The 26,298-nt window shown below is 43.3% G+C and overlaps 1 protein-coding gene across 2 annotated transcripts in view; it reads left to right on the top strand.

The window, feature by feature from the left end:
• Positions 1-2,765: 2,765 nt before the first annotated feature.
• The window catches only part of LOC106645602 (tRNA dimethylallyltransferase), a 69,100-nt gene continuing 45,567 nt past the window's right edge, over positions 2,766-26,298 (top strand). For both annotated transcript variants that reach the window (XM_089588589.1, XM_089588590.1), the window contains exons 1-3: positions 2,766-3,098; positions 19,410-19,547; positions 19,773-20,035. In XM_089588589.1, coding sequence (XP_089444715.1) covers positions 2,979-3,098; positions 19,410-19,547; positions 19,773-20,035 — 521 coding nt within the window. In that variant the 5' untranslated portion in view covers positions 2,766-2,978. The remainder of the gene's footprint in view (positions 3,099-19,409; positions 19,548-19,772; positions 20,036-26,298) is intronic.

Below are 26,298 nucleotides of genomic sequence, written 5' to 3' on the forward strand. Positions count from 1 at the left end.
TAATCCTTTCCAACTGTTATAATAATCCCGGAAGAATTACAAAAAAAATTACTTGAAAAAACAAATCATGAAATTCTTGTTGTTGTTGTCAACGTCTTACGTTGTAAAAATTGTTTTTCTTTTGAGATATTATTCATGCTGTATAAAAGTATATTATATAATATTGTGACATACTCTTTTGGATTTTTATCGTATAAATTTTTTAATCACAAAACTCTTGTTACCCCGAATGTCACAATAACCCCTAAAGTTGTATTTTATGAAAAGCCTCAAATATCCCGTCTGATAATGGTAGCAATACCGTCATTCGATGATAAGATAAACCACAATTTTCGAAAGAGTTTTTTTAGACCAATGTGAGCTTGTTGGTTCAGATTATTCGTGTGGATTAAACTTGATGCTTCCTCGAAATGAAAAATTAAAAACACCCATCAAAAATTTGTTGACAAAATTCCACACAACTACAACACGAACAATGTGCATAAAAAAATGAGATAATGCAAAAATGCGCAGACAACAATTACTGTTCTATATTAAAGTCTTTTACCTCAATGTCGATCACTCACTTTTTCGGAAGAACAATGCTAGACCGTACAACTGAATGCATGCTCGTTTATCTGAAGACGCGTTAAAAAATAATCTCTGGTAACGACGCTCCGAGTCCGTTTTTTTAATTTTCACGTGAGATCACATAAATTAAAATATTGAATGTTTGTCAGTAGAAAAAAAAACCGCTGTAAACGTTTTAATTGTTATGTAACAGCTCACGTTTTTAATTGACGTTTCAAGTAACGAAACTTGAATTCTTATGGTTTGGAAAAAATTTTACCGACCGTGAGAAGGAATGGCGCGATAAAAATGCTACTGAAATTTCTAAAAAGGAAGTAGTCCTTCCGTTTGTTGATTGATAAAAACGCAGATTACGAGTTCTTTCTTCTACCAAACCATTTTTTTTTTTTTTTTTTTTTTTTTCGGTCATAGTTCCTGCGGTAGGGCCAAAAATGTCTCGGTGCTCTACATGAAGACCTTCGTGGATGTATATATAGTTGCAGTAGCGATACATTTGAACAGCCAAGCTTGAAGTAAAGCCTCCTCAACTACGAAACGACATTGTTGTAAGTAACATATTTGTGGAGAAAAAGCAGTACCAAGCGACACAAGACCGGAGGTGCCTTAAGGATAGTCAAACTCAAGCTATGTTAAAATTAATTTTCATAGCATAAGGTTAATCGTCAACCAATGTAACAACGTCTGCTCGAGTAAAGCGCCCGCGATCCTATAACGTTACGCAACCGAATCGATGGCTTCTCTGCTTTGATGTGTGGGTAAAAGTATATAACAACAGCAGACAGTGCACTTTACAATCGCACAAGCGCGTCTATTCACGTTTCTCCCTCGGCAGACGGCGACCGGTGATCAACTGCTATCTCGGCCGTTTGTTAACGCAACAGACGAAAAAACTTATCGGCGTTGTACTTCGACCCGTCATCCTTACATACGTATATCTGCGCGCGTATGAGTTCCGCTTCTTAATCAATCATTTTTTTTCATTATTATTTGTGAACTTATATCGCATTAAACCGTGTTAATTATAACGAAGTTGGAAAATTTTTGCAGAAATTTAATTGCTGTCTCTGCGTGAAAGACAAAAATTGCGAGTTCATATGCAAAGTAACTTACACGTATCGACAACTCGAAGGAAGATTCGATCTCAAAATTAATAGGGAAAAAGAGTAATTTTGTGGATAACAGTTTTTCATCGTGATAACAACACACAACAGTGGTGATAACGGGCTTTTCTAACAATTTTTAGTACAAGTAAAGATAAGTGCGTGTTATTAATAAATGCCAAGAATGACCGAATGAAAAAAATTCGTAATCGCAATTGGCGTTGCGAAAATTTTTATTTATGAATAACATGAGTAGCAGAGGGCAAGAGTATATACGCGAGTCGATAAGATATATATGTTATGTGCGCGGCTCGTCATAACATAGCTGATGATAAAATTTTGGCACTTGCGATTATTACGGCACGTGTGGCGCTTGTGGGCCATTGTATATGTTACGCAACGCGATTATTTTTCACGCGGCTGTTTCATGTGCGACGAACAAAATAAATAAACGAAGATGATGTATTTAATTTAATAAGGCGTTGGCGTCGAGGATTTTTCTTGAAAATCACGTTTTCACGAAGTGCATAAAAAAAAAGCCAACACTTCAAAATCATAACAATTGTAACAACTTAGTTATCGCGTGTAAGATAGTAGGGCTGCGCAGATGGAAAATTCGCGAGCGATAAGGAAAATAGGACTCGTCGTGCTGTACAGCTAAATATACTATCTTTAAATCCCTCGAAGACTTTTCTAAAGTTATTAAAATCAACAGACGGCTTTTTACCAATCGGTACAAGAGTAATCTATAATTGCAAAGATAACGGCGTCAACGACGATGTTATAATTTCACACTCGAACGTGTTCATTAATTTTATTAATTCTATCGGTATTTTTGTTATTCAGCAGTTAAGCTGCTTGCGAATTACACACAACAAAAATCAAACGCCTTAACGATTGATGATTCCCAATTACTTTCTTAGTGAAAGTTTGGACGGGAATTGCGTGTCTTCGTTTGACGAGTCCGTTTCAAAATTCAAACCGTCAGGGGAAACGCGCGCCTCTCGTCCGAACGCAGCGCCTGCGCGCAAGTCGCAGCAGACAGAACGGCAAACGTATATCAATACATAAGAGTGGCGATGTGCAGCTGCAGCAGTGAAACGAAAGCAAGCGCATTAATTAATTGTTGGTCGTTTGTTTATTTACTCGGTGGGAGTCTCGAGAGTAATCGCCCGTGTGATAGATGTTCGCTTCGTCCCAGCCAGTGTTTGTCTAACCCCCGAATGTTATCGTTTCGTGCCCGTGAAGGCCAAACAAAAGTGTACACACGGTAGTGCGCGCGTGTTCTGGCTGCTCCTGTTTGCGAGGATGTCGTGCCGAGTGCCCGTCCTGGTGATCCTGGGCGCAACGGGCAGCGGAAAATCCAAGCTGGGCATCGAGCTGGCCCGCCACTTCCGCGGGGAAATCATCTCCGCCGACAGTATGCAGGTGAGAGAGTTGGGGCTAACGCCCGTTCGCGTTGAGGTTAACTGCGCAGTCGGGGTGTGTAGTATGTGTGTGTTGTGTAGCAGAAGCAATCGACCGAGAGAGCACGCGGACCCTATATTTTCGTGCGATGGTGTTTATGTTATTTCGAGGAGGAAGGAGGGATAATCCGCGCGTGATTACATTGATTCGTTCGCCCTTATCGCTCGAAACTGTCCCGGGTGGATCCAAAGTATTGATTTCTCATTGAAATGTACACATATAGAGGTTATGCCTGTATCGGTGGTCGCGGAGTGCTCTATGATAATAAACAGCTCCAAATGGCAAGGGCGAAAAAAATAAATCGAGTACACACGTATACTGAGTGCATTAACTGTCGATACTAGGATTCCTGTGGTGCCAATAACTCGAAAAGAAAAAATTACTTAGCGACGCCCCAGGAGTCGTATATTTTCATTATTTTCAGGCAACCAGTGCATTTTGTTGATGGTAATAATAATAATATACTTGCTGCTCAGAGAGATAAATGATACGTAAACCGTGGCCTGAGCACAATAATTTCTTATAATGTAGGCTGTGTACTTACATGCTTTTTATATTATTCCAACAACAGAGACATTGCAAACAATTTTGGTGCACAATGTTTATGCTTGGCTTTAAAGCAAGATCAACTGGGCCTTTTGTTTATTTATTATTGTTTGCTAATGCCTGCGATACAAATATGACTGGATACGAGAGAAAATTTCAATGTTTGTTCAGTTCATGTAATCGTTGTCATCATTGCTTGTCAAGTGGTGTTAATGTTGACATAAGCACTAGATATCAATGTCTTAGAAGTAGAATACGTCTATCTTGTTTTAAAAACCATCATTATTTCAGAGCTTCAATTGCAGGTAATGTAAAAAGTTAAGCATGGCCCAAGTATGTGTATATGTATGTGTAGTCGATAAAGTATAGAATTTTATTACATTCTTTTCAGGCTCGTACGTTTCAAATTCGATGTGAAATCTAGATGTTTGTATTGGTTGATGAATATTAATCGGGGAGCTCTGTTCGAATATGCATGTGGTTGTCTAAGGCTGGTACCTTACGATCTCGATGCCTCGTTCTACTTTACAGTAGCGATCGCCTAAAATAAGTTCCTTTGTATACATATACTTGCGAGCAGAGTCTCTTTTTGATTATATTCGTGTGAAACTCCTTTCAAATTGGTTAAGGGCGTTTTATGCATCAGTTTCACGGAACACCCGAAATTTTAAACTACGTCTGGGAGCTTTGTTGGAAGTAGACGGAATAATAATGGCAAGACTTCACGTCTGATCGTATACTTAGTAAGTGAAACGAATAATTGAAATCGTGAAAAGTTCGAGAGGCAAAACAAATGCATGCAGACACAGCCGTATACAGTTTCCCCATAGAAAAGCACACTCGCTCGGTTCCTGTAGAAAATAATGTATATACTTTGTGTGTGATGTGTGTACAGGCGATAACGCGCTCGCTGCATGTATATTTATACAAATACGCATACAGTTGCGACATAAATTTCAGAGAGCGAGCACATAGCGCTCCAAAGACGGGGGTAAAATGTGGCAGCTGCGAGACGATGACCCTAATTATACATGGACGTCTCGCGCGCGCAAGCATTACCTAAGCCCCCACCCCCCTTTGGATCCTCTTTCTTACAACTATATAAACTACATCGCGAGCACTAAAAAAAAAAGGTGGGGGGGGGAGGCCACACATTTTGGGCTACGAAATCTCTGCCGGAGAAAGTATATACGGAATATATGGTCGTCGAGAAGAGCAGGATCACGCGAGGGCGTACCTCGACAGCCATAGGCGCGCGAGATATCTTATCATCGGTGTCGCGGTTCACGAAAATCAACCTCTGGTCGTGAATCTGTCGCACCGTTGTGTAGCAAAGAGACAACGAAAGAAAAAAAAAAAAAAAAAAAAAAAAAAAGTCCAACGATAAACAAGCCGAGGAGAGAAAAAAGAAATAGAACAGTACCACCGCGCGTTCGTGTGCTCTAGCCCGTATACAAATATGACGAACGGAGAAAAAAAAAATCGGCCTAATCTTATCGCACGCGCGCAATAGATAGTAGTACGGGCCTGGGGGTGATCTTCTGGACGATGAACTGTTGTCCTTCGCGAGCTCTCTTTTTTCGATTTAAAGTGGTGGCTTCCTTGTACAAAAAACGCAAAACGTTTTGTTACTCTTCCACCGAAAATCCACGTATTTTTTTTGTTCTTTTTTTTTTTTTTTCTTATTAATAATTCAAGGTGTGCTCAGATTCAATGATTTATTTTATATGTTTAGTTTTGCCTAACAGATAATGGTATAGGCGAACGATATTTTATTTTATTTTATTTTTTTAATTTTAGAAACAATTGAACGCGTGATAAATCAATCTTGAGGATTCATTTTACCATCCGACTAAATTAGAATTTTATGTGTGTATATTTATTGCGTTGTACCTTAATTAATAAATTTGAAAACTCAACCTTTTTAGATTCCCCCCGATTTCACATGAAACAAAGTTGTCAATAAAAATAGAAGAATTATTTCGTCTACAACAAAGTGAGGTCTCGGAAAAAAAAAAAAAAAAAAAAAAAAAAAAAAAAAAAAAATCTTTTTTAGCCACAAGTCCGTGCGTATGATAGTATCCATAAGCTCTTGCGTGAGGCATTACGTACCTACCACAGCGACGAATTAGTTACGACAGTCTACGCCTACAAAGTTGGCTCTCGTTCGCGTGTGCATATTATAAGTCACTGAAAATAAAACAACGGGGCGACAACGCGTGTCCCCTCCCCCACACATTCGTCGCATCCGCCTCCGAATCGCCGGCTGACTGGTTCCCGCTGCTTAGCCAATTTTATTTATCCCCGTGATTTCTTTTCTTTTTTTTTTTTTTTTTTTTTTTTTTTTCTCCACATCCATCCACGCGTGTGTGGGGGCCCAAGAGTCATCGGTTGCGTGCCAACTTTTCTTTTTCCACCGACTCGCGCCTCGAGAGAGCCAAGAGCCGAAAAAAACAGTCCCTGCTAATTTATTCCGAGATTCTGTTCGCGCGGGGGGAAGTAGTTCAAGACCAATTATCGTGATTTAACGTCGCGCGAGCTACACGCGCTTAACGCCCAGCTGGTGTTGCTGCCTTTACCCCCACCCCAAACTTCCAAAAGTGGTGGTTTCATCCTTCCCCGGCTTTGCCTCTTGACGGGATGAAAAATAAGGTGAGAGTCACGCGTTGCCGACTATTTTTAAATAGGTGTCTTTGACATTTGGTCCCGCTCTGTAATCATCGGCCTCCTATTGCGTCGAATCGATTCACGTGCCACCAGGTTAGGCAATCGAAGGAATTTTGCTAAATCAAATTCTTGAAAAGCCACTGATATATTTATATTACCATATGAACGAAATCCTATATACATATATAATCAAATGAAAACAGTAACAGATGATTGTCCAGACAAAATGTATTAATATGCCACTGAAAAGCATCAATAAAATTTTTCTCCCTTAAATCCACAGGAGTAGACTGGATCCATCGAGTACACATCTGCTTGTTGGTACGATAATGACAAGAAATCTGTAGCCAAGGCGGTCTCGTGCATAAAGTGCGAAACGACGAACGACAGCGCGCTTATTCAATCAATGTTGGAATAAAATGAAAGGAACAAGAAAAAAGAATTTATTCCGCATTATTATATCAAAAACATGCATGATAATCGAATGCAGAGGACTCTCGAGCTCGGTGCTAAACTTACAAGTGTATAATTTTACTTCGTTCGTTGTATCAGAAAAGGAAAACACGGGCGGCTAGAGCTGCTGTACTTGTTACAAATAAATAAATAAATAAATAAGAAGAATTTATTCGGGTACGAGAGCTACAAGGGGGAAAAGGGAGCTGGTATTAGGAACAACCCGATGTGTTTACTTATGGCTGTGATTACGTATACATGTGCGGTGGTACACATAAATCCACGAAGCTGGCTCGCGTGACTTTACACTCGTTGGTGGGACTCTGCTGCTCTAAATTCGAAAGAAAAAAAAAAATTGTTTGATCAAGGTTTCTTTCTCCTGCGATTAATTGCGTCGCACGCGTTTTTTTCTAAATATAAGAGATAACATAGTTACGTTGGACGGATTGTGCAATGTATACCATGTTTTACTTCAGTCAAAGTCACATATAAGTGTCCAGACATAAAAAAATGTATAAGTGTATCAAGTGATTTTGATAAACGTTAAAAGAACTGATGACAAATACTTATTAATGTTGTATCGTTTAGAAAAAAGAATTAAAGGGACAATATAGGGAATGACTTTATGAAGCTGACATCTATAGCAACTAAATATCAGCAGCATTATCACCAAATACCATGCAGTTGCTAATTTGGGTATGACCTTTCAATTAAACCCAGGTATCCCTTTAAGTTAGAAAGATACCTGGTCTAGTCTTGCGAGTATCCAACGTAGATGGGGCCCTATTTGGCTGCTAGTTTCCCTCACCTTCATCGGATGATTGGTTACAAAATAAATAAATTTCCTTCAATGCAACGCTCAAATACGGTAAGTTTGGTGCTTGGACCAATTAAATAAAGCGTATCAGCATTGCTTTAGACAATAGTATACAGCTACTTTAAATAGGGTTTTGCCTAAAAATCCGAGTAGTGAAGTCGAACTGACTCCTTTATCTATTTCAAATGTGGCATAGGCAATATTCTGTCGCAACACAAACAGAGTGTTACCCGATAAAAATCGAAATTGAATCCTTTGAGGGGGAAAAAGAAAAATTCTACTTATACCCATGCATGGGTATATGTATGCAGCGCGAGAAAGAGCGGCTTTTCAAAATAAATTTCGCTTTCACGGGCGCGCGCTTCCTGCGTGGGCATTGGTCAATGGTCGGTGGACCGAACTTTTAAAAATCACCCGGCTGTACATATAGTATATAATTATGTCAACCTCTGCAGAGTCCTTGGATTTCAAAAGAGTTTCCATACAAATACAGTGCGTCGTCCTCGCTATCCGACTTTGCTCGCCAGATATACTTATATTTATGTATAGGAAGGGAAGGAGAAACACGTGATATGCTTGAGAAGCCGTTCCACGCGCACTTACGTATTATATACACACACACCAACATATACATATATAAACGCGTTATCTATTCATGGTATTCACGCGTATGCGTGTACCTACACCTTAAAACCGAGATTTTCTGTGTGGTATGCGTGAGAATTACATGATGGGTTTTTAAGGCCGTCGACTCGCTCACGTGTTGTTTGTTGTACCTCATATATTATATGTATATACGTGTGCCGCGTTTACGGGCGTATACCTTTAAATTGAATTAGCTCATCGTTTGCGTGTATGGGTCACTTCTCCTCTCTTACTTTTACCCCGCGTCTATATACTTTTCGGGGTTTTTTCCTTACTCCTGGATTATTAAGTTTTATAACACGCCTGGAATGCTCTGCTTTTTTTCTATCTTGGACATTACGTGCGACACTCGACTTCCAAGTCGTTTTTACATCTTTTTTTTTTTTATTCTTATGTATAGCACGTAATTTTTTCAAAACTAAATGTACTCGGCTCGGTAAAGTTTTTCTGTCGTGTAGATATTTTTTTTTTTTTTTTTCTTCACCTATGTAAAAATATAATAGTACAAAAATAAATTCAATTATCATGTCACTCGATGTATTATTCGTACGTTCATACGTTATATAAATCGAGATATAAATATTCCTCCGCGGTGTTATCACAGTTTATCAGTGCATATTATAGACAAACTTGGGCACCATTATAATTACTTGATACACTGAGATAATTACTTGATAGATTTTTAAGCGCTTAAAAAGAAAAATCTTTTTTCTCTTTAAGGACGTGCATACTATTGTGCTGATTAAATTTTTTATTCATCACTATTCCTAATACAATACCGAGAAAAAAATTTTTTTTTTTTTCTCGTAGATAAGAGTAATACATTTTAGATATTAATGTCTGTGGTGAAGTATTAGAAACAAAAAAAATATACTTTGATTCTTTTTTTTCAGAATTGTTTTCTTTTAATGCATTATTTACGACGCTTTTGGCAAATAATTACAATAATGCTAAAAAAAAAAAATTAATGAAATATCCGTTCCCAAGTCTGAGTCATAAACTCGTTAAAAGGTTTTTCGTCACTTGGTGTAACTTTGACTTTCGAAAGGTTTTGGCTTTTTTGGACGGACCACGTAATTATCGCGTGTCATACAGAAAAAAAAGCAAAAAACGCCGGGGAACTGGTTAAAAGCTCAAGTCTGGAGTACATCCCTCCCCCGAAACTCGGAGTCTATACGAGTCTAGCGTCACCCTTGGCCCATCCCAAACCTCGACTCGTGGAGAGCCGGCAATTTTCGGTTGGGCCCTCGCGAGGAAATTAGCAGCGGCAGCCAGAGGAAAAGAACAAAAAAGGAAAGGGATGGCATTCGACACGCGTACGTGCAGAGAGAGAGACGGGAAAACGCGTGCGGGTCTTTCTTCGCTGCCGTTTTTGCTGCCTCGGCTGCTGGCCGTAATGCCAAGAGCGGAGAGTGCGCGTGGATATAATACACCGCGTAGTGGACGCGGTGGGCCAACGACCGCTCGTGTCTCTCTCTCTGCATGGCTACATGTACGTAAGTACATGTGTGTGTGTGTGTGTGTGTGTGTGTATGATCCACCCCACTATATGCGCACACATCGGAGGTCCGAGGTCCGACCCTGACTCTTTCCTCGGTTATCGACTCTTGTCTCTCTCTCTCTCTCTCTCTTCTTTTTCGCGCTCCCCTTTTTTTTCTATGTACTTACCGACACTCTCGTTGGCGTGTCGTCTTTTTTCCTCGTCGCTCGGCTCGTGTGGTCTATTTCGACGTGCGTGTGCCCACTCGCGACCTCATGGAGTACATATGGATGGCCAGTCTTTGTCACTGTGTTTGCGAGTTTGTTGTATTCACCGAGTGACGGTGGTGGTAGTATAGGAAGTGATAAATGGAAGGTTGGGACCAAATTTTTCCAAAATTTACATCCCGTTTTCGTCCCTTCAACTTTTGTTCGCGTCTGGCCACGATACTTACCACACGATAAGGTTATTGTGATGATTGTTTAAAAAAAAAAAAAAAAGAATTGCTTTAATCGGTTTCGTAGATCAATTTTAATGGAAACTTTCCGAGTCGCCTTTGTTCTTCTTTCTTCCATTCGGTTCTAATGGAGCCTTTGTCCAAGTACAGAATGCGGCATTAGCTTCGAGAGATTAGAGGAAAGAAAAAAATTTCCGACCCGTAATATTTCAGTATAAATGCCACGAGTGCAGGTTTTTTTAATTTATTCGAGGGTTAAATGGTTTTCGATCGATCGATTTCGTATAAAGTTATAATTGAACGAAAAGATCGAAAACATACGAAATTTCCTGGATGTGTATCCCTGCAGGTTCTCCCTCTATACAACAAAGAATAATCCATCAAGACCTTCCGAACAGTGGACGCACTCCGCAGAGATGTATAATCACCAAGGGATCCCCAAACGATTATGGGCACCGCGCTAGGCTGGAAATAATACTGTCAAACACGCCTGGTCCGAAAAATCTTTTTTTTTTTTTTTTTTTTTTTTTTTTTTTATTACAATACCGCCGCCTTCTCGTATTTACATATTCATAGACCCTAAGGCGTATAATTACGGGCGCAAGAGGAGGAGAAGGAAAAAGAAATATCACGGACTCTCTCCCTTTTCCTTGTCCGCTTCTTTTCTCGGAGGTCCCGCGATTCTTAGCCTTAGCCATCATCAGCTTATCTCGAGTCCCCGGACTTTCTCACGCGAGCTCTCTTGCGCAAGTGTACCTACGTACGAATGGCTCTTTGTGATCTGGGCATGTACGACCCTATTTTTTTTTTTTTTTTTTTTTTTTTTAAATTAGCTGGAATTAATATCTGAAGAGGTGGATCAGATTTTCGAGCTCTCGTCCTTTGTCGCGTAGGGTGGAGCAAAGGGAAAAATTTACATGATTATACGTTCGACTTTTCATGACCAATCTCACTTTGAGCGCGCTTTTTGTAATTTTCGGATTATACTCTGATCAATTTTAAATTATAAGCTTACATTTTCATATTTCATACCTCGGTGCACATGATGGAAAAGAATAACGCTAATGGACCATATCGGTTTTTTTATTTTTTCTAATGTGTGTCAAGAGGCGTGTCAAAATGTATTCGTACATAATTATAGTGAGTTGCATAAATATCTTAAATGCTTGCTTCCATCAAATTTTCCTTTCAAAACTCCTATTTTATAATGAATTTATCATTTTCTTTTTCTTTTTCATCTTGAAATCCCTACCTAAATTCACAATTTTTCTCGCAGTACAGCTAGTCGAAATCAATATAAAATGTTGAGATCATTACTATTTCGTGAAAGAAAAAGGGTCGGTTTCCCAGGTCACGGAGCCATGCAGTGTTAGCGTGGCGTGCGAGTACACACGCAGAAATACAGGCACGTAGATCGAACTCCAAATGGAATCCTTGGCGGCGTTCGCGCAATTTCTAGGAACTCTCGGGGGGCTTTTAACTCTCCGAGGAGGCGGTAAAAGGGGGGGGGTCTCTCTCTCTCGGCCCACTTGTGAAAGAACGCACACACGTACGGCACGCAGAGGAGGCCGGCTAGATCGACCTCGTCTGCAGTCCCGGCTTGGCTCGCGGGGGGAAAAAAAAAGAAAGAAAAAAAAGACGGACAGGTGCCTGCTGGGTACGTTACATACGCGCGGCTGCTCGTTTGGTCCACAGAGGAGTTCTTTTTCCCCGGCGAAAGGAGTAAGCCCGAAAAATTAAATCCACGCGTTTGTATCTCTGAATTATGGTCCGGTGTCTCTTTTTCGTAGTCACGTGTGTGTTTATATAGGTATGCTTTTTTCTTTCGCGGCCTTATCTTTGACGCGTCAGGGACCGGTTTCTGTGGGGCTCCGTGGCGTATCGTCACCCGGTCTCTCGCCGGTTACTACTGGCTTGGACGGAGAGCCACTTTTATTGGCTTACATTGATGATTGGGAGGCTGAATGGATTTCTTTTTTTCCCCCTATGAATGTACTCAATGAAATCCACAGTGTATATGGTTGGGCTGGAAACTACCAAGAAAGCTTAGAGTGGCAGCTATCGTTGCTTTATTTTCACCGCTACTCGTGTAATCTTCGAACCTCGAGGGGAAATGTTCAAACTCGACTATTGTTTATAAATTCTGCTGATGCATCTGAAATCGAAATTGTCACATGCTACCATCTTCTTGTGCTCCACATTTTTCACAAAAAAAAATTCCATCCGTCGTAATAACAAGAGCCATGTTTTTGCTGCAATTGACAATTTTTGAAACTGATTCTATACAAAAAATATCCGATTCACTCGAGTATTATAGCTACATCTCAGCCGTGCCATCCTCCTTCCCATCAAATCTCATTCAAAGCCCCCGGGCTCGCGTAAAATTTACAAAAAATAGTCTGCAGAGTCGCTCGGTCGGCAAAACAAAAAAGCTCGAGCTTGCAAGCACACGTGTCCACTCCCCAATACATGTATACACGTATACACCCACGTACAGGCGGAGATTTCAAAATTGAACTCGTTGGCTCGCGCCTCTCGTCACGTGCGCTCCTCTGGCCGACTTCCAGGACCACCACCAATAGCAGCCGCGTGTTTCCCTCCGTCTACCCGAATTTTTTTTTTTTTTCCTCCCTCCCCCGCGTTGTTTAATTACTCCAGCCCTGCCAAACGCGAACTATATACACACACTTGTACATATATACAGCTCGTGGTGCACGTGCAAGCTCATCTATACTCTTTGACCGTCCCTCGTTCGAGGTATATACGGAAAAGAGTTTCCAAGCTCCGTTCCCCTTTTATCTATACTCTCGTATAGTCGGCGCTTTTCTCCCCGAGATGCTTATCCCTTGCGTTACACACGGCGGGCAATCTGTCGCGCGAGTAAAAATTTTTCCCCGATATATACGTACATACCCTACAGCCGCGCGGAGATTATCTGCCGAATTTGTGTTGTTCGCCGCTTCGCTAGCATCGTCCGATCAGATACGGGAGTGAAAGATGTAATACCGGAGGAATATAAATATTTTAGATACACATGTATAGTATGCTTCCTCGACCGGGACATTATATGTGTATATAGTCGATGGAATATTTGTGTTTGCCTCCTCCGCGATAAGGATTACAGTTAATTTGGCTTTTTCTTCGATGGACGTTATGTTTTATTCATGCACCCTGGCGAGCGTGCGAACCGTGCTTGATGCTGTTTTATTGGGGTAAAGAAAAAAATCACACACGCGAATCGCACGAGCAATGAGCTGTAGTGTCGATCGGTCGAATGTAAGTTTCGCAAAAACGCGTCAATGAGGAAAAAAAATGTCACAGCTGAGAGGACCGAGTATGAATAATAAACGTATATTATATACACACCGCGTGCGATTCAACCGTCGTGCCGTAACTTCAACCTGTTTCTCGTTGTCTTTTTTCTTTCCTTACCATAAACAACAACGGACTCACCGTTTACAGTTCACGGATAAATAGAAGACAGAAAGTATGAAAAAAGGGCGAAAGGGCCAATTTTAATGGCCAACGGGAGGAGGAGCACTGCGGAGAGATGATTCATTTGGATTCCCAGCTATAATTCCACCCCTCCCTTGACGCGATGACGCACTCGTGCGCGCAAACACACTCTCGCGAAAGGGACCTCCTCGGTTTTATCTCTCCTTGCATTATCATCTGCACCCGAGCGATATCCCCTCGAAGGCTCGTCATAATGTGCGCCGAGGGGACCTCCCCTTTTTATTACCTGGTGGCCGTGTGTCACCGGCACTCCGTGTCTTTGAAGAAAGTGAGATTGATGCACCAAAGTAGATACATACATGCGCGTTAACACAACTATTTAATGCGCATCCAAAAGAGGTACTGCTTTGGGATGGGGGCGCGTGTGTGTGTGTGTTTTCAAGAAAACTATATCTTGTTACGTTGAATCGGTGTCAGTTTTAATCTTACCTTATACCCTACAAAGATTTTAAGTTAGAAAGTCATGCGGTGGACTTCAGGGTCAAGGTCTCGGCCGCGTCGTCGAGGGCCACAATAATCTAGCACTTTGAATTTTCTTCGTTTTTCCATCGATTTTCCGGCTCGTTATGGTTAAGAAAATTTACTCTATATCGACGATAACTTTTTTTTTTTCCCCCAATAGCCACGGACTCGCTCGTACAGCGCTACTTACAATCGGGTACATGTAAGGGTACCGGGTCGTTAAACACCGATTCGAGAAATGCGAGAGAAACCAATTAATTTTTCGATTCGCGAGCTCTTGATACTTTTGCAATTAAAACCCACGCGTGCAACCCGACACGGGAGGTTGTTCTCCTCTTTCCTTTTCAACCCCACGTATATAAATATACATGTACATAAACTTGCGCACCTGCTCCGATTAAAAACAATGAAACCATCCAATTTGAAATGCAAACGGCACATCTATTTATAACCACGCGATACATAAATACACGCATAACAGCCGAAGATGGAGGAGGGGACTCCCGCACTCTCCGTGTGTGCATAGGTATACGGAATCCCGTTAAAACTGCACCGCACGCCACAGCTATTCGTCAAAGTCTCCCCCGATCTCCCTCTCCCCTCTTGAAAGCTCCTCTAGCGTGTCTAATTGCACGCCCGACTTCCCCCGTGTATATATGTACATACATACATGCACGTATCCACGCTTACACGGCGCGGTACAAGGGAGTATATAGGTACCGCACATAAATATACACGTGCACGGTGGTACAACGTGTTACAGGTAATACGCGGAGGAGAGCTGCCGCTCAAGGTCACGAGCTTTAAAAGGAGCGAGCGAGCGGAGAGCCCGATCCTTCGCGATCGTTATAGGTAAATGCTGGCAACGACCGATCGTACACCCCCTTCCTTCTCTGAACTTTCTTTCACCTCGTGCTATATTCTCTCATTCGATCCTCCGCATGGCCCTCGTGGAAATTAAAACGCTCGCTCGGCTCGTGTGCGCTCACACCTGATACACGCGGTGGGTGTCAGACTGCACTTTGACATCTTTATACCGATTTCCTTTCCGCCTTACATACATATGCACTTTGGGGGCGATTTTTCACCGATTTCTCTTTCAAACGATTTTTCTTCCCACCTGCGGGGCCCGATCGTCGTAAAATTGTGATTTTAGTGTTTAGGGAAAAAAAACAAACTAGAGTGCGGTCCGAGCCAACAACCACCAGCTCGGCCGACCCGTTTTCACCATCGGCCATTTAGCGCTCGGGCGCGTGATCCCCCAAGAGTCGGTCCACTTATCGTCTCGGGCCGCGCGGGCAATTAGAAGGAATTCCCCAGGGCGAACGGCCGCCAGCTGCTTCTTCTCTCTCTCTTTTTTTTTTTTTTTTTTATTTCTTCCTCCGAGCGCACGTGAGTACCCATATATGCTCCCTTTTGGAGCAGCAACTTTGCTTGCGCTTTGCAAATTTACACAGCGCCCAAGGAGAGAGAATATATCCTCGCGGCTCGAAAGTTTCTTTTTTTTTTATTACAGCTCTAATCTTTTTTTTTTTTTTTTCCACCTGTTGGGGGATGCTCGTGCATTAACGCGCTCGCACGGTTCTCGAAAAAATCTAAAAAGCATTCAGAGTGAAAATATACATACCATACGTGAGAGTCGAAGCGCACGGGAATCCAATGGCTATATACCAAGAGGCCTCGTGTTGATAGTTGATCAGCGAATGTGGTGAAATTTCCGACTGATGGCTCGAAAACGTAGCCGAAAGTGATGGGACGACGACCCACCGAGTCGAGAGTGTACGGGTACAGACGTAAAATATAGGCAGACCAACCAGTTTTACAGCTGAATAACTAATGGATAAATAATGAATGTATGTATACGAAATAACTTGAAACATGTATACTACATACGCCAAAATCTTGCCGATAAATTATTATTATTATTATGATTTCCTTGCGAAAATAAGCCACTTGTGTGCCAATAAATACACATCAACGTCTCGCAAATTCCTTCCTCTTCTCCTTCACAACATTCCTGCCGACTTTCGAATAGATTTTGACTCGTTGTCAACGGAACGGACGCTAAATCGGTAAGTGGCACCGAAATTCGAAGCAAAAATTGTTGCAGCTCCCATTAGAAACAGATTCGTATCATACTGCGGTATTTGTGCCGAAAATCGATTCCTTAAATTTTTCAACACCAGTTACGTTACAATACACCCCAAACACCTGTCTTCGAGAAGGGAGGGGTGGAAGTTGCCGACACATAAATTTTCATCGTGAGATGGCAAAAAAATCCATGTCTGTCCGTCTTTTTCTCTCGTTTTTCTCCCGCCGATCTACGAGAGATACGGGCCCTGGGGCGCGCCGTCTCGCGCGAAACGCGGAAAAGAAGAAGCGTCATCGACAAAACAACACTCGGCGCGATCCGCGATTTACATAGCCACGTAGCCCGCGCTTCTGCTCCGCGCTTCAATGCCAAGGACGCCGAGAGAATCTCCCTTCCTCCTCCTACTATCTGCACTTCCACTTTCGTTCGGCGTGCCGACCCACGAGAGTACGCGTATGCTAATGCCCCTCCGGGCGTTTAATACTTTTGCGCTGCTGCCAATGATCTTGAGCGTCTGTCTGTCTGTTTCTTTTTTTTTTTGCTTCTCAAGGACGTTGCCTCCCCCCCACCCTCAAAATTTCTCACTATTTTTGCCGTTCCCCGCGCTCGACGCGCGTAAATTCGTGAGAGCAAAGGTTGTTGACTGATGCGCGTGATATACAGTCACGCCGACCACTGAATGGGTCTCTTTTTGCAAGCTCTCCCTCTTTTTTTTTAACTCCTCTGTTATGTAAAAAGCTGGAAGCCCATGTTTGGTCAAACGTCTCGAGCTCGCTGATCTTGAACCCCATCGGGTGTGGTTTTGCCATCAAAGTGCATTACATCCAGGACTTGGTGATTCGGATCAAAGAGACAAACTATGGTGGATATGTTACGGGAGGAAAGGAGCGAGCTCACGGCCGATTAGCCATCTCCTCTCGAGTGATGGACCAAACGAACGGAGAACCGTGTATATTATGCGCCTCGTGTGTGGAAAGGATTTTTCGTACATCTCTTGACGTTTTCTACTAGTTTTTTCTCTTTCAACTGCTGACCCACGCCCATGTAGCATATATACATATACAAAGCTCGTACCGCATTATTACGCGTCCTCAATGCAGCCTCGAAGAAATATTTAATTAGATATCATTATTATATCGATCTTCAAAACTATTCATCAGTGGGCGATCGTAATTACCGATTTTCCAAATTTGGGGTTTAAATCATCCCTAATCGGTAGATCGGCTCCTTTTTTTCTCAGAAAATCCCACTTAAATATCTTGGTAATGAAAGTAGCACTGCTCGGCCGATCAAAAAGTACGAAGCGACTTGTTTCCCTCGAATTTAATCTCCAAGACCGGCTCAGCTTCTCCCAGATGAAACAAAATCGGCATACAACTTTGATTATAAATATATAAATGCGGTCAGGTTTTAATGAAGTACGTACGTGTGTGTATAGTCGGTACTCCGATACCCATGATCCTCGTTGCCAAATCGGGGGGAAACAGAGAGATCGGCCGGCGATTAGCTGCCGGGATTTATTTAGCTGTACCTACTTCCGGCCGATCTCTGCATGCGGAGGCTGCTCTGGGAAAGATAGGTGTAGCTATATACGCATACGTATATATATATATAGGGGCACTAAGGCAGCAGATATACATTATATTATGCAGTGTGGAAACACAAGGGGGGGTGGGGTAGAAAAGTGGGCTTCTCTCTCTCTGCGAAGTATAGTAGGTGTATTTCCACGGTGAATGGAGCGGAACGCCATTGCATATATACATAGGGGTCTGCTGCTGCTGATGTTGGCCATTCAAGCTTCTCTCGCCTCCTCTCCTTCCTCCTCGGCTCACCAATAACCCTAGTCGCGTCTACGTCATTTCCTCCTCTTTATCTCTTTTCTTTCTCTCCCTCTCTCTGGTTATATCTCGACTTTAAAACCTGTTTTCACGAGCCTGTATACCTATATGCATACCCACTATATATATATATATATATATATATATATATATATATATATATATATATATATATATACATGCATACATTAGACAACAGAGTCTGCGCCGCGACCACTGTATGCTGGAACGCAACGGATTTTCGCATGTACGGCTTTCTCTTTCTTACAGCTCTAACATCGTATTGTGGTCGGGAGCTCGGTTTCTGTCCGCTGTTTGGCCTTATCGAGCATTTTTCTGGCTGTTGTGCTTTTCTTTTTTTCCAAACGCCAAGTTTTTAGCACCTTCTAGTCATTTTTTTTGTCTTGTCCTTTTTTCACATCAGATATACATCAACCAAGAGCTCGTATGTTTCGTATACGTATACGGCTGATCCACATTTTTCTCACGTGTACACGTCCACGTGTGCCTCCCTCGCTTCGTGCGAACAGTAAATAATAATAATCATCAAAACTGGACGGGAAGGTAAAAGCGCGTTTGACCCTACGTACAACGAAATTGGTGTGAAACAAAGCTTATTTTCCTTCCCAAGGAGCTTCAGAGCTGGTTAAATTTTTTCTTTTTTCCTGATAATCAAGGAGTGCGCGGAACTGTCGCGAGTAAGATACTGCGGCGAATTAAAGAGTATACCTATAAACCAAGAGCCACCTGCGAGGATCGCGGTGGGCGCTCACATATATGCATGTATATGTATGGGGATGGGGAGGGGAGAAGGAGAAGAGGACGTCAAGTCACCTGCCGAGATGACGACGACCGGCCGAGGAATGCCGTTTATAATATTACGTTGGCCGGTGTGTGCGAGAGAGAGGAGGAGCCGAAGGGCTAAGCGCTCGAGCTGTATATCGTTGAGAGATGGCATTTGAGATTTCCCTGATCTCTCTCCTTTTCGTCTTTTTTTTTTTTTTTTTTTTTTCCTGTTTAAAACAAATTTTTTTTCTTTGGAAGGCGCACGAACCTCTGATATACGCCTCGATTCGGTTCCTCGATTGTATTTCTTCCTTTTTCGATATCTTGTACCAAGAATAAAGTATTTGGGGCACTTGGCGGCGTATTCCCACAACAGTTTGTACGATTTCACTTTGAAAATCCTCACAGGGAGACAAATCAATCACTAAAAATTGCAGCACTTATGTGTTCCCCCTTACGGTGCTGGGTGGAAATAAAGTGTTCGTGTACATTCAAAATAATTTGTATTTGCAGGTGTACAAGGGCTTGGATATCGTGACGGCGAAGGTGACGAAGGAGGAGCAGGCCCAAGCGGTGCACCACATGATCGACATAAACGACCCCCTCAAAGAGTACACGGTGGTCGACTTTAGGAACAAAGCCCTCTCGATCGTATCCTTTTTACTTTCATTGACGTCCATCTGTGACGATTAATGGGGCCAGTTGTTATTCATCATTATATCATTATTTTTTAATTTTACTGTAAGAGGGTATATTATATACATATAATGTGCGGGCGCATTTATTTACAAAGAATCACAAAGGACGTATTTCGAAAATGCTTATTACGGGGTCAATGGGAGGTCAATGGCCTGTTATTATCCTTGACACATACAGATGGACAGTATGATAAAAAGTAAAAAGACGCCGATCATTGTGGGTGGCACCAACTACTACATCGAGTCGTTGATCTGGCAGACGCTCGTCGACAATCCAAAACGAGCAGGCGGTGACGACGAGGACAGCGGACTCGACGAATCGCCGATCAAAGTTCGACGAATCGACGGCTCGAGTAACGAGGAGCTGCACAAAAAATTGATGCAAGTCGATCCGGACATGGCGCTGCGCATCCACCCCAACAACAGGCGAAAAGTCATCAGGTGAGCAGCCCAACTATACACACCATATCTCCTCCTCCTCCGCGTAATTATGTGTACGTATGTGCACCGATCTGGACTAATTGGGTCGCGTTTTACTTCGTACTCGATTCATTTCTGCACCTCGTGTATACTTTTATCCCAACTAAATCACCACACCTATCCCTTATACCATCACGGTAGAGCTTTGATTTTCAGGTCACTTGTAAAACTCCTTGTAAGGAAAAAAAAAAAGTTCAGTCCTCGTTATAATTCCGTCAAGCTTTATCACGGGCGTCCATTGTCTGGAAAGTTTCCGATTCCCCCAATCAAGGGCATATCCAGCACCCCCGGGGGGTCCCTCCCACGACTTTCATCGATCCTTTTTTTTCTCATCCAAAAGTTCTTTGCCTTTATAATTCCTTTCTTCCCTCCCGCAACAACCGAAAATTACAGCCCGAGGCCTCTTTTTTTTCCACTTCGGCTTCTGGCTGGTTAAAAGAATCATATTCGCCGGTGCCTCAACTAGAAGATCCTAAAACGACTCGATAATCATGTACCTGCCCAAGGTACTATTCATCAATCTCTCGAACATTTCGCGCGCAAAAATGTATTCTGCACGTCGATCATCGGTGGCCCAATCAAGAAACAAATGTCCCGGCAATTAGAGAGCCGGAATCCTCTGTCGCGGTGAGTGGACCCCCAGAGCAGGAGACGAAGCAAAAAAAAAGCAACCTGGTCGGTTTCGGCGTCCCTCCCTCCCCTCTCGTGTAAACCCCTTTGCAGTGGACACCATCGGGGCGTTGGTCGAGGCGCCGTTAGCACGGCACGCCGTATAAATCCTCGAGAGTCACTCTCGAGACGAAAATGGCCCGAAAGAAGCCGCGAGGGCGGGAAAAAAGGAGGGAGGGGGAGATAAGAGACTTATGCCTTATCTCTCGTCTTCTTCTCGGAACAACGTCAGCCGAGACTCCGCTTGCAATACGTTGACGGCTCGTCTCCTCTCGAGGCATCCGTGTATAGGTGGGCTCGAATTTTTACCTGCCGACGCTGGAAAACGTGCCAACTCTGGGCCTCGGGTGTTTGCTCGAACAACGAGTTTAAAACGAGTGCACCTGCAGACATAGTTTGACACGCGATACTTTGATAGAATTAAAAATAAATATTAATGTATAGTTTTTTTATATCATATCCCTCTATTGACCATTGGCACTAATTTGGAGTCAATCGACGTTGTTTGAAAGTAACGTGTGGGTGCTCGGTTTTGAAGGATAAAAGGACAACAGTTGCGATGGCCCGAAAGAAAATTTCCCTCCCCGAAATCCCGGGAAAGCTCCCCCCTGTGTCCGTCCGAATCTCGGAAAGGCAGGAAAACAGAAAAGGAAGGAATCCATTTGCATCCCAAGGAACAGATGTTTGGCGCGGCAGCACGGCCAAGAAAAACACGCAACGTCCCGTCCCGAGGCGGACAAACGGCAGAAAGTTCGCATTTGAGATTTATATATATGTATATATACACATTCGGACGACAATCGCAGTTAAGAAGGGAAAAAGGGGGAGGAGGAAACGAGCTTTACAGCGCCAGTGTTGCACTTTTACGCCGCATGTACAGGGTGATTTACGAGCCGATACTTTGGCGATCGTTGGAGTCATCCGACGCCCGTGTCCCGTCCGCAATTTTGCCACTTACCTGCTCATCTCCTCGTTTGCGTCCTATCGCTCGCGTCATCATCTCCCCGGTATCGTAAAAAAAAAAAAAAAAAAAAAAAAAAACTCTCGTGTCAACATATTATTTTTTCCTTTCATTCAGCTTCATATTCTTCCCCTCCCCAAAAAAACACAGCAAGTTCCCCAAAGCCTCCCAACTTTTTCGATGATCGCTCGTCCGGCAGCTGATGCCATAAACAAGAGAGTAACGCAGGGCGCATTAAGCAGCTCTGTGGTGCAAGTTCGGACGCGCATAATTACACTGCCGTGTCCCATTGGAAAAGGGGGACGGCGAAACGCGCGTAATTGCCCCATAGAGTCGAGAGTCCCCGAAAAAACTCGGTCCGAAGAATCGATTACTCACGTCGGAAAAGCGACCCTCGGCGGAAGGAGAGTCCTCGCACGAAATCTGCGCATTGTGTGGTCCCCCTTTTGTTCCTCCTCCTCCTCCCCCTCTTTGACTCGAACTCGAAAATTACGCGTCTGTGTGTGTGTGTGTGTGTGTGTCCCTGGGCCCTGTCATTACGCGACGTGTGCGCAACGTCAGGAGCACGCGACTCAGCTGCTCTCCGCGACGACCAACAGGTGCGCCCTGCTACACAGCATCGGCCCGCATATACCCCCGAAAGGTGGAAAAGTACGCGGGAAAAGGTAAATGCGATGGCAGCTGCTCACCCGCTCTCGATTTGTTTTTGCCAAAGTTTTGCTCGCTATACAACAACAACCACCTTGGGCCCCGAGGTCAGGTAGTATACGTGTATACGTAACGCATTGCAGTTGGGGGAAGGAGGAGGAGTTGGTGTCAGCGGAGGGGCCAGGTGTGCGATGATCCTCTGTGTATGGCACAATGGTTATACTCAAAAAGGTCGGCGCTGATGCGGGTGTGGGTGCTCTGAATCGGACCAAACGCACACCTTGCTCCCTCTCTCTTTTCCTCCTCTCCCCGCGGCAGTGGAGTTTTTTTTCTCTCGTTTTTCGACGTAAGAAATAGTTTTGTTGACTTTGGCGCGTGAGTATGGAAAAAAACCTTTCCCGTTCTAAAATTTATATAAAAAAAAAAAAAAAAAAAAAACTCTGGTATACCATTTATCACACAGTATACGCCGGATCAGCGTTAATCCGATTTATAGTCCGCGTTACTCACGCTCTCGAAACCGCCGATAATTCACCACCGCGCTAACGTTTTTTTGTTTCGCGTGTTTACATGTATCCATATTTTTTTGTTTCTCCCAAGACCATTGTGCGAGAAGATCTGGATGATCAAAGCAAATCGGCAGACGCACACACGAGCGCTTATAATGTACGGGAAAAAAAAGTAGTGTCGCACCGTGGAACGATAAATTTCACGTAACAAATGCCGGCTCCGAAAATACAAAGTACCCATCGCGCGAGACATTAGGCCGGAAAGTGGAATATTTATAAAAAGAGAGCTCCGGTCTAGAAAAGGAGGGGTGGGGTGAAGTTGTCGTCATCGTTTCTATTCCGGACGATTGCGTTGGTCCAGCGCGAATTTTTCCAGCATGTAGGTTATATGTATGAGTGGAGCACGCGAGCTTCCGTGAATGGGCATTTTTGGCCGTCCAGCTGAGAAAGATGATCACACAGATTTCTTTCTTCCCCCTCTGTGTAGGCACCGGCCCAGGGGTATAATTAGCTCGTCACCCGATCACAATGTACCACCATCAGCTCGCACAAGTCATTCGGATGTGTCGATGACGACAACTCATCCGTCCATTTGTGCAAGCGCGCTCGGTTTCAAGAGTATGGGTGTACCTCAGCCTCGAGTGGCCTTCTCGTAGTTGCGTATTACCAGCAATTCGGTTATTCTACTGCGATCGTTTGACTGGGGTACGAATAATTATTGTGCAATAGACAATCATTTGATCCATTTGGCTTTTTCCCTTTGCTGTTGGTCGCTGTTGTTTCCTAGAGGTACCTTAATTCAAGTACAATTACCAATAGCAATTTGGCCTTGCAACGATACAGTTGGACGTGTCATTTTTTTAAAAATTTTATTCTTAAAAAAAACACACGAAAGACGAAATTCCTCGTCCCCAAAAATCCAAGGCTAGTAGCAATTTGTTTCGGCATGAAATAAAACTCGTGACTGTGAAAAGAAAAGAGAGGAAAAAAAAATTCTCGTACCAATAACAGCGACGAAAATTATGAGCGTGCTATAGGAAGCCACGGCCGCATTTTCTGTGCACCAGAGCCGCTCGTATTGCATCTCAAATCTTCGGGGGATTCTCCTCCGAGAAAGAAAAAAGAAAAAAAAAAACAACGCCCATGCAGGCCACTCCGGTACCCATGTATACGAAACGAACAAGATGCCTGCACCGCCGTCACGCGGGTATAGTTTCAAAAATGGCCTCTCGCCTCCTCTATCAGGTTCATCTTCCCTCGCCCTCTCTCTCTCTCTCTCTCTCTTGCACAGAGATTCCCCCAGACGCAAGAAAGCATCAAGTTTTTCAGGCTCGAAAAGGACAGAGCGGAAAAGAGGAGAGAAAGGACCACGCCCAGAGAGAGAGAGGCTCCTTTCACGCTGGCTGCTCCCGTGCCGTGTGTTCTCTCTCCCAGTCTTGTCCTGCACGGAATCCTCCTCGGGGGCACTTAAATTCACCGAGACTTATCTTCTTGGCATTTTTCCCTTTTCCATGTACATATACATATATACGAGCACACCCTTATAATACACACGCCACGGGAGAGGAGAGACAAGAACACGGCCCGTCGTATATACCTATATACTCGTATATACCCTTCGGATCCCCGAGGAGCGGTAATCGCCAAATTTCGCCGGTCCCGACGTTTCCATCCCGGCTGTCCCTCTTTCTCTTACTCCTTGTTTTTCGCATCGAGTGGTTTTTTTTTTTTTTTTTTTTTCATCCACATCGGTTTTCTCCGCAAGGTGCATTTCTTCCTGTACGTGGCTGAAAGTCGGAATATGAGCAGCAAAGAGACGCGAAAACCATGCAAATTTCGACTCCTCGGAGCCGGGCCAAAGGGGCCTGTGTATATGTACGCTTGATTGCACCTTTGGATCTCCCGCTGCGAGGTTGTTTTTTTTTTTCCCCCAACATTCCTCGAAACGATGATTACGCGCTTTTCGGTTCGTCGGAGGGGAATCGTTGTGCCCTCGAGTTTCAAGAAAATGCGTGTATTGCCCTCATCGACTCGAAACAATATATATTGCATTTACACTTAATGCTTTAAACTGTTGACATTTGTAAACTGCGTGATTTTGTCCGCAAAAAGTGCATGGAGGAAGTGGAGCCCGAGTCTCTGTCGATGTGACAAGCACGCGAGCATTATTGCTGCTTGTTTTCTTTGCTTTGACTGGACACGATGCGTCGGATGACCGTTTTACCCCCTGTAGCCTGTTATCTTGCCCCAAAGTCTGTTCTGAAGTACAATAGCCGAAAAACAGACCGATCGATAAAATCAAAAAATCTCTTCAAAGTCGGGATTTCGTCCAACTGAAGACTTTCCTCCCATTTTTCGCGTATAGTTAACGGCAGTTTACGTTCCATCATGCAAACGATAGCATGATCATCAGGGTTTACTCAAGCATGGTTAAGTGATGTTTGAGTTCATCGATCAAGCTAGATAATAACCCTCTTGAAGACGCGATTTCCAATGGCTCAAAATCAAATATTGCGTTTAAATGCTTGGAAATTAGAGTTCGCTTACGCTCACAAGCTCGAGTCAAACCTTCCCACGCTTTGGCATAATTATTGGAACTGAGACTGAAAATTTCGACTTTGCGCAAAGCTTCCCCCGATAAAGCATTGCGCAAGTAAATAAACTTGGTAACTTCATCGATATCGTTACGAATGTGCACGACATTCATAAACCAATCCTTGAAAGATAACCACTCGTGATGATATCATATGTCGCGCTCTGGGAGATGGACAGGGACGTATCACCGACACTCCAAGTGTGGGAGAAAAAAACGAAGAATCGATTATTGCGGTAGAAATTGAGCGAGGGTGGGTAGGTGGGGACCAGATAGCGATACGCATCGGTGGAAGGAATTCGAGGGCCCCGAAAACTTTTCCTTTCAATTTCCATCCCCTCCGGCCTTTTTCTCTCTCCGTATCGACGGCAAGGGAGGATGTCGCTGACGGGTTCCTAATGAGGGTTCAGGCGATGCTTTTCTTCCATATAATTAAAATCTTTGCGATTGAAGTGGAACAAAAAGTGTTTTTTTTTTTTTTCCGCTAAAAGAAGGCGTTCTCGACAAATCGACTCCCGTTTACAGGAGAAAAACGAAAATTCGGATCGATAAGCGGGTCGCCACGCGCATTCCCATTGACGGATCGCTCGACCACTTCATCTGGTTGGACGGACACGAGGAGAAAAAACGCAGGGGATAGAAAAATCACCCGAGATGGAGAGCACAGATACACAAACAACTTTCTTCTCTGCCGAGACGACAGGCCTTTGCAATCACCGCTTGGATATTTGCCAAAAAAAAAAAAAAAACACGGGCACCCTCCCCCTGCCCTCCTACGTATACACATATATATGGACTGGCGAGATCATTTTCATAGCGTATTTGTCGGGTACACGCTGGATTA

The sequence above is a fragment of the Copidosoma floridanum genome, unplaced genomic scaffold (assembly GCF_036245765.1).
Source record: "Copidosoma floridanum isolate Cflo_tuat_1 unplaced genomic scaffold, Cflo_Japanese_pri ptg000007l, whole genome shotgun sequence".
In the NCBI taxonomy this organism is placed as follows: domain Eukaryota; kingdom Metazoa; phylum Arthropoda; class Insecta; order Hymenoptera; family Encyrtidae; genus Copidosoma; species Copidosoma floridanum.